The sequence below is a fragment of the Cucurbita maxima genome, unplaced genomic scaffold (genome assembly GCF_002738345.1).
Source record: "Cucurbita maxima cultivar Rimu unplaced genomic scaffold, Cmax_1.0 Cma_Scf00002, whole genome shotgun sequence".
Taxonomy (NCBI): domain Eukaryota; kingdom Viridiplantae; phylum Streptophyta; class Magnoliopsida; order Cucurbitales; family Cucurbitaceae; genus Cucurbita; species Cucurbita maxima.
Window position 1 is genome coordinate 4,343,505 of NW_019272018.1, and position 9,086 is coordinate 4,352,590.

General features: G+C 37.3%; 2 protein-coding genes and 1 non-coding gene across 3 annotated transcripts; 1 reads left to right on the top strand and 2 right to left on the bottom strand.

Moving 5' to 3' along the window:
• Positions 1–55: 55 nt before the first annotated feature.
• Positions 56–191, bottom strand: LOC111473231. Its single transcript, XR_002715607.1, has one exon. It is a non-coding gene; the product is annotated as a small nucleolar RNA Z247 (small nucleolar RNA).
• Positions 192–1,897: 1,706 nt separating this feature from the next.
• Positions 1,898–2,756, top strand: LOC111472233. Its single transcript, XM_023117876.1, has one exon. The coding sequence runs from the start codon at positions 1,952–1,954 to the stop codon at positions 2,615–2,617; it is 666 nt and encodes a 221-aa protein (XP_022973644.1). The 5' UTR covers positions 1,898–1,951; the 3' UTR covers positions 2,618–2,756.
• A 3,180-nt stretch (positions 2,757–5,936) lies between these two features.
• On the bottom strand, positions 5,937–7,954 carry LOC111472215 (indole-3-pyruvate monooxygenase YUCCA6-like). Its single transcript, XM_023117859.1, has 4 exons — positions 7,199–7,954; positions 6,742–6,990; positions 6,544–6,666; positions 5,937–6,214 (listed from the first exon to the last, which is right to left on the bottom strand). The coding sequence occupies exons 1-4, from the start codon at positions 7,898–7,900 to the stop codon at positions 6,017–6,019; spliced, it is 1,272 nt and encodes a 423-aa protein (XP_022973627.1). The 5' UTR covers positions 7,901–7,954; the 3' UTR covers positions 5,937–6,016.
• Between the last annotated feature and the right edge of the window lie 1,132 nt (positions 7,955–9,086).

Below are 9,086 nucleotides of genomic sequence, written 5' to 3' on the forward strand. Positions count from 1 at the left end.
ACATTGTTAGCAGATGAAAGTTGCTCAAATGTACCCTTACGCAAGTGCCGCATCTCATAGCTCAGCATGTGAGCATACACGTCGCTGACAGTGTATACATCTGTTCTGGTTGTAATGCTTGTGACTAGAGGATCATAATCTGGACCAAGTCCTTGCAGCATGTAGGCGATGAGTTCTTCATCCTCTATTCGCTTGCCAATGGCAGCAAGTGTATCACCAAGATGTTTTACTTTACGAAAGTAGTCAGCAATTGTCATGTCCTTTTTCTGGATAGTAGAGAGTTCCATACGGATCTGCATTGCTCTTGCTCGAGATGTGGAAGCAAATTGTCGCTCCAGCGTAATCCAGGCTTCTCGTGCAGTGGTGATTCCAACCATCGTGCTGAGAACCTCCTCAGTGACTGATGAGTTGATGAGGCTGAGTACCAGCTGGTCCTGGGGGTACCAGACTGTGAACTCAGGGTTGATGATAATTTTGCGATTCCCTGTTTCTTCACTTGGTTCAACGGCGATCGTCTGGCTTGGTGCAGGCATGGATCCATCCACAAAACCAACAAGGTTTTGGCTACGCAAGTAGGGAAGGATTTGGGTAGACCACAGTAGATAATTTTCTTGTGTAAGCTTAACACTAATCACCTGACTGATCGACGGAGAAGACATTGTGTTGATTGGGATTGACATGTTTAACAGCAGAGGCTATGGATCTCGTGGATCTTATTTGGGCTCTGATACCATATCAAGTTTATGCAAAACTGTACCTCACACTATTGAGGACATATTCTATTTATATTGGCAAAAGATTAACTAATAGATCCGATTTCATAGGAAACTAACGAAGTAAGCCTATTCTTATGGCATGACCAACTTCAAGCTATTCTAATGGATTGACCAATTCTAACATATATAAGTACGGTTACATTACAACTCAAATTCTTTACAATTCATGAAATTTTGATATTTTAAAAATAAAATTAAAGCTTGGGATTAACCTCATTAATTAATAAATTAATAATAAAGAAGAATGAGCAAGGAAAATGTTGAATTTTGATGGCGTGATTAGCGGAATTGCTTTGTTGTCCCAAATGCCAAATGAATGCACAAACAAAGCCATTGAAAAGTAATAACTTGCTTTCGTACTTTATTAGGAATAATTATTCAAATTCTAAATTTCAACTCATACTCTGCCATTTTGGATGCATCATATCAAATTATCATAACAAACCACATTACAATTTAAGCTTATAATTACACTCACTTCCTAATTATATGGATAATGTTTCATTTTTATTACAATAAATACCCTTAAATTTATCCATTTTTATTCTAAATTTAAACTTGTTACCATTTTAATGAAATTTCATTGTTTAAAACATGTTTTTTTAAAATAAATATTCTTATAATCTCGATTTTATTGAAATTAATAGCGATTCTTACATTGATTTTTGTTAAAATTAAATTAAATAGAGACTAAAATTTAGGTTTAATTTTGAAATTGAGAGAGAAAAAAGAAGTGATTTTTAAGGGACAACTACCCGCTCCTATGTTCCTCCTAAAAAGGCTAAATGCACCAACCAGGGACAACTTTGGAGAAACACAAACAGTCCCTTTGGATCAAATCTTCCCTTTATGAATTTCTTGAAATTGGAGAACAAAAGACCAAACAACACAACTTAAACCAAAACAAAATATGATATTATTAGATATAATTGGAGTGTCAAATATTGAAAATTATTGGGAGAGACTCCCCACTGCATGATTAAAAGAAATGAGTTTATAAGTAAGAAATACATTTTTATTGAAACAAGATCTTTTTTGAATAAACAAAAAATAAAATCGTAAAAATTTATATTCAAATAGATAATATCATTATTAGATAAAGAAAACAGTGATCCATCGGGTGGGCTCCTCCGGCTTTCTTTACTCTATGAAGAAATCTTCAACGAGAGATCATAATGACCAACTCCAAGCCCTCTCTCGTATTTATTGTCTTCTCCTACTTCTTCTTCTTCCTCTGTCCAAATAACACAATTCAACTCCATCGCCACTCACCAAAACAAAACCCCTCAATGTTCCTACTACCCTCCATTTCCACCACCAAAAAATTCTTCAAAAAAACCATATGTAACTTCAAATCTTTCTTCTCCAACACCTACCATCGCCTACCCAAGGCGGCGCCGCCCTTCACCGCCGGCCCCGAAATGGCTAAAGATGAGGTCCAAAATGGAAGCTTTACGAAGAGTAATGGCAACAATGCAGTTCATTTTTCGAAGACGATCGACAAGACCCAGATGGACAGAGTTGAAAAAAATGAACAGAGCATCAAAATTGGAGCGACCCATCAAAGGAAATCCCAAGAAAACAGGGAATCGAGGTCGAAGAGGAGTCGTAGGTTGTACGAGTACGATGAGAGGAGAGTGTGTTTGGTTGCCAAGAAAATCAAAGAGTTGGAAAAATTAGACGCGAGAAATGTGGATCATAGTTTGGATATTGAAGAGATCCTTCATTACTACTCTCGCCTCACTTGTCCAACATACCTCGAAATTGTGGACACATTCTTCATGGACATGTTCGCTGAATTCTGTTCTAACTCCTCGTCTTCTCAACACAACAAAATTTGAATTTTGGTCCTCGGATTTCTGGTAGACCATATTTTAATGGGTATCATTTGGAATTTGATTCAGTGTTTATTATGATTCATCTGAGTTCATAGATTTAATGATAGAGTTGTGTGTGTAACGTAGTTTGATTTGAATGTTTATGAAGAAATAATCGTTTTTTGAGTTCGACGGTCGTTTTTGCTTCGAATGAGTAGAAAAGACAATTACTTTTTTGGGGTTTTGTGGAAATCAAGGTGGCTGTCAGCGCCTAATCCGGATGTTGAAATGGATGCTAATTTGCGTTTCTTTTCCTAAGAAACTACCCAAATTAAGGGCATAAGCCTTGGATTCTAAGTCACTAATGTCTTACACAACAGTTTTCCTTTTTAAAAAAGTGTTTGGTAATCAAGTATTTGGATTTTAATTATCCAAATCATAATGAACAATCCTTGTTTTGTTTTCTTCTTTTTAATGGAAATAATAATGGGCTCTTATTAAAATTTGACCAAAAGGATCGTGGAATCCGATGAGAGTAAAAAGGAGATCCAAAAGGGTGTTTGTAGGAAGAAAAGCATTTAAAAAGGGATTCGTTGGGGGACTTTAGGAAGAGCTGGATGGACCAAATCTATGATCAATCATTTCAAGAGCATCAAGGATTAGTATTGGGATTGAGCTTGGGCTTTTGGTGTAATTAGCGATCCATTGGCAGCTCCAATGTTCTCGGCCCAGCCCTTTATTTGGTAATCAAGTTCGTGCAAGTATGAAGAGTCTGTGTCATCAGCCTGTGGTGTGGTGTATATGAAGGATTTGTGGTCTTCTTCTTTCTCACACGCCTGCATGCATGTCTTGCCCTTATCACCCTCTTCATATAAAGCTATGCCTATTAACACCCACACATATCACATCCAATTCCTCTAAAAAAAAACCCAAAAAAAAAAAAAAAATACTACATGACCCACCCCTTTCTTTCTTTCTCTCTTTCAAATGTATGTTCGAAATCCAAACTTTTAGTGTTAAAAAAGTGAATGAAGTCGTACGATTCAAAAAGTATTCAATTTAGCTGTCTTTTAATAACTATTGGATACTATTCAACCTGGCATGCCCACCTCTTCTTTATTACAACGTTTCAGTGACACCTGATCCACAATGAAAGCACGATCACTCGTTATTGGGATTGAGGTACAAGTTACCAACCAAATGAGGTAGGGTGGAAAAAGTTTGATAGTGAAATGACATATCCATTTATTTTTGTAAGCAATCAAGTATTTGGAGCAAAATGACGATTTTAATCTTTTGTAATTGTCCTAGTACACTGTTAGCATGTATTATTCTTTTTGGGTTTTTCCTTTCGGATTTTCGCTCAAAGTTTTTAAAACTCGTCTTATAATCTTAAGAGGAAGCCTGCAAGGGAAAGCCAAAGAGAACAATGTATGCTAGCGATGAGGTTAGAGCGTTAAGAAAGGAAAGGAATGTGTGAGAATAAGCATGAAATGCTATACAAATCAATATAGTACTAAGTGAAGTAAGGCAAACAAAGCACGCGTATTTCTCCATTAGTTTTGTTTGTAACGTCAAGATTAAAAGGTCAAAGAGTAAACCCCACTTCACATGTGTTCGGGGTGTGGAATGCGTGCGCAGGGAATACAAACTATGGTGCCAATCCGAAGAATATGATATTATTGGGGTTGGGGGAATAGAATTGAATGGTGTGTGGGCGTGAAAGTAATGACACCATAGTGGTTAAACATAGCGTCCTTTAACTTATGGCGAAAGGCCTACTGGTGAAAGATATAGAATACCAAAAAGGAGCAGTTGAGAATTAAAAGGCGTAGGAGGAGAGGCAGGAACAACGATATGGAATGGTCCAAAATGGAAGGGAAAAGCATGGTGCTGAGGGAAAGGGCTGCTGCATGGGGCTGCTCCATGTAATGTAATGTAATCTTCTCACGTGAAATATGGTCCCTTTCTCCCAACTGCCTTGCTTGCTTCCATCTTTTTAACTTAGAAATATGGTAATATGGGATGTTTTATGGACCAAATACAATTATTAGTAGGCCACCCGTTCCTGCAAACCCTTTCATCCCTTCATGCTCATTCTCTCTCTCTCTCTCTCACACACACAGAGTATGTATTATTATGAAGCCAATAAAGATTCTATTTGTGTTCTCATCATCTCCATTCGGTCGGAATAAAGCCCACCAAATCTTCTCAAATCCTATCGCACATTCCTCTCTCTTACAAATATGTGTTACTTTCATCCTAGTAGCATGGGACCTACCGCTAACCGATATTATGCATTTTTATTGGTTAGTTATAGCTGTTAGTCTCACAATTTTAAAACGCGTTAGCTAAAGATAGGAGAGGTTTATAAGAAATGCTTTGTTTTTTCTCTCCAACGGATGTGAGATGTCACAATCTACTCATTTGGAGACCAGCGTCCTCGCTTGCACACCACCCGGTGCCTAGCTCGGATACCATTTGTAACCGCTAAAGTCCATCGCTAACAAATATTGTCCATTTTGGCCAGTTACATATGGTCATCAGTCTCACACTTTTAAAACGCATCTGGTAGGGAAAGGTTTCCAAACCCTTATAAGAAATTTTTTGTTCCCCTCCCGAGAACCGATGTGGGATCTCACATCCCCATCTCCACACCTAACTCTCTACTCTCATCTCCCTTACTCCAGCTCCCACACTCTCGTCACTAACATTTCAACGTATCGATTTTCAACTATTGAACGGATCAAAATTAGTCACCATTGTCAAAACAATCCATGAAGAGTTTGAATCTCATTCCCTGGTTGATTAAAGTTGATGAAGTTTGTGGGGATGGTGGGAGTGTGTAAACGCTGGTGAAAATGAACAGTGGTCCGAGTTAATGATAAGGATGGGGGAAATGGGAAGCGATAAGGGTGAAGAAAGGGGTACAACATTTAACATTTTGAAACCTAATCTTGAAGGGACGTTTTTGTAGCTTCATTTCTCCCTTCTTCCCTCTTTCTTTGTTATACCCTTTTTATTATCTGGTTGCTTTCATCAAAATAAGGTCACCACTCATAAATGGTCCCTCAATATACCTTACTTCATATTCATAAACCTCTCTATCATTCCATTCAATCGCCAATTATGAGTTTGAGTATTAGCTCATTTATGGGGTTGTTCTACCATCGCTTCCAATTTCTTCAAACCTTCATTAATGTTATGTGTATGGTCCCATAGAATGAAATATATGATGATTTCAGTCATCATTCAATACAAAACTCACTTGGAAGATATTTTTAAAAGATTTTAGGTAACGACTAAACTTATTAATAACAAATATTATCCTCTTTGAATTTTTGGTGGTACTAACACAATTTGTGGCGAAAGTAAGAAAGAAAGTGCACAACTTTAGTGTTCGTAAGCCCAAAAGGGGTTCCTTTAATGGTGGATTTGGATTTGTGATTCATCAGCTTTCCAGACAAGCTCAATATCTTCTGATATTCTTCTGGCATCCATTGAAACCCCAAGCAGCCCTCTCTTTGTGAACCCAACCGCATATAATCCACATTCTCCTTTCCATCCATTTGAAATTTCCTTCCTTGGCATCCCATCTTTCTCACTAAACATATTGCTTTCCTGCAAATATGACATACCCTTTTTTTAGTTTCTAATTATGCATCTTCTTAATTTTCTCACTACAACGTAAATTAAGAATCCCGAGATTTAACTTCCAAATCTTTGAATTTCGAGAGTATATTTGTTGAGGACGGTTGGAAGGGAGTCCCACATTGACTAATTTAAGGAATGATCATGAATTCATAATAAATAATACATCTATGACATTGGCATGAAACCTTTCGATGAAGTCCAAAGTAAAGCTACGAGAGTGACAACATGATTTCTAACAATATCATCATACTGAGATCAATGAATAAAAAGTACTAAACTTTAAACAGGATATGCACCTTTAGCCAGGAGGGCACGTTACTTTTGTAACCAGTGGCCAAAATGACGGCATCAAAGTTTTCGACACTGCCGTCGACAAACTCGGCGGCACGACGGCTAAGTCTGGTCACTCCTGGACAGACCTAAACACCAAATAAAAACCACATCAATACATTTAAAAGAAATTATTGAGAATTAATTGACAAACCAAACCAAACCTTAATTTTGCCCGTTTTGATTTTTGCAAAGGTCCCAACATCTAAAACAGGCGTCTTCCCAGACAGATTCTTGAGCTGCAGAGGGCCAAGTTTTGGGCGGCTGAGCCCCAACCTGGCAGTATCTCCGAGTATAAAACGTGAAAGAATAAGAAGAATTTGATCCACTAAACGCAAGGGGAGCCATCTGAGCAAGCTCATGGACAATCCAAAAGTTGATCTTCCCAGCATCTCATGGGGTAGAATGTGCACCTGCAAGAACAACAACAAAAACAAAATGTCAAAAAGTTTTCTCAACTACCGCAATGAAAAGCAATGCACGAACTCATTTATAATGTTATAAATGACCCACGATCGAAATATGTTGAAACAAATAATTGAAGCAACTTCTTCCCAGTTCAATTATTTGTTTCAACATTATGGAGAGCAGTGATTTCTAACATTTTGAACATTTGCTTACTGAATTGCGAGCCACGAGATGAGGGGAAGCGTTGAAGTCACAAAGATCGAGACAAACTTCCACACCGGAATTCCCACATCCAATGACCAAAACTTTCTTCCCGCCAAACGCTCCACCTGTTTTGTAAGAGCTAGTATGAATAACGGGGCCCTCAAATTCCTCCAACCCTTCAATTTGAGGAACAATTTGTTCAGCATTTTCACCGGTAGCCACAATCAACCATTTGCAAAAATACTCAACAACCGTCTCTTTAACCAATTTCCCTTCACCAACAGCCTTGACCCTCCAAAACCCACATCGCTCGTCCCACTCCGCCCTTGTCACCGTGCTGTTGAACACAGGGTTCAACTCAAAGTAATTGGCATAGCCTCTCAAATAGGCCAAGAATTGTTGGTTGGTTGGGTAAGTTGGGAAATGAGAGGGGAAAGGCATGAGTGGTAGCTCACAAAATTGCTTTGGGAGATGCAAGCGCAGACGGTGGTAGGTTTTGAACTGCCACAAGGAAGCTATGCATTGGGCTCTTTCGAGGATCAAAGTTTGAATACCTTTTTGCTTAAGACATGCAGCGGTGGCTAGCCCTGATGGTCCTGCGCCTACTATGAGAGGGCCTTGAACCCAAATTCGTGGAACAGGGTCGCCATGTTTTTGGGTCAGAGGATCGTGCACTCTTTTGCCTTCCAATTCTTTCCAATACTCGTCCATTCAAAGGAATGTAAAAGGGGGGCGGGAAAGATAACTGATTTACAAGTTGGGAACAACAAAGAAACGGTTAGGATCAGTTATGCATCGGCTTGGAAATGAAGTTCTCATATATAGGTCTTGGGGTGTGGCAAACTTGTAATTTTTAAGATTCCATGTTATGAGATCTCACTCGAGTAGTGAGGATAATGAAACTGAATGTAGATACATTTTAAAACTGTGAGACTGCCTATTACATCGGTGACTTGGTTACAAATATCTTAACAAACCAGTTTTAGCTATTAGCCATAGAATAGCTATAGCTCAAACAAATATAGAGAGTTTAATTTATGAAGCAACTGTTCCATTTATAGAAGTTTTTCCACGAGCATGTGATGTGAGTTTGGGCTAAAATGGCTTTTGAGCCCAACTATTGGACTTGGGCGAGCCATTTGAATTTGAGTTTTGTTTTAACTTTGTTCTTGCCCAATCTGATTAAGTTTGATTATTTAGTAAATGGTCCTATAATTTTAATTTTAGTATACACTGTCAATGCACAAAGTTATTTTTAACTTTAGTATATCGATTATTGAATTACGCTGAGATCAGTGTTTAGTCTGTCTATCTCGTTGATTGATTCGATTGACAAATCTAATTTGTTTTATTAGTTAGTTGATTGATACTGATATTGATACCACTCATTTGTGACAATAGTAGCCCTTGAAGCATAGGATGGATGTGATATAGTGGTGTTAGGTTGGAGAGAATTTTAAGGTTAGTGGTCCATTATTTTTCCATGGATATAATCATTATGAATGTAAGGAACCATATAGAAGCATCCCCTCGTATAATTTCTTGTCTACATTAAACTTTTCAAATTCATTTCTCCATGTAATTAGTATGAATAGCTTTATCCAATACTATACTTTTCAAAGCCATTAGACCAAATGTCTTCTCTCCACGGTTGACTTTTTTAAATGATAATATTTATTATAATGGAGAGTATTTCAATTTTTCCAACTTAAAAAGCAGAGTTATAATAGGTTTCATAGTTAGTTTGTTAAATATACCATTTGACTTCTTCATCTTTTAATAAATCTCTATAATTTCAAATTTTTTTTTGTAATTCATTTTATGTTTATTAATACGATAATGATTTTTTTTTTTTTTTTTTTTTTTTTTTTTTTTTTTTTTTTTTTTTTTTTTTTTT

Excerpts from the sequence above, each read along its gene's own strand:
- LOC111472233 (XM_023117876.1), top strand. The coding sequence starts at position 1,952 with ATGACCAACTCCAAGCCCTCTCTCGTATTTATTGTCTTCTCCTACTTC.
- LOC111472215 (XM_023117859.1), bottom strand. The coding sequence starts at position 7,900 with ATGGACGAGTATTGGAAAGAATTGGAAGGCAAAAGAGTGCACGATCCT. Across the intron at positions 6,667-6,741 it reads TCAAAACGGGCAAAATTAAG|GTCTGTCCAGGAGTGACCAG; the intron begins GTTTGGTTTGGT and ends TTTGGTGTTTAG. Across the intron at positions 6,215-6,543 it reads ACGTGCCCTCCTGGCTAAAG|GAAAGCAATATGTTTAGTGA; the intron begins GTGCATATCCTG and ends TCATATTTGCAG.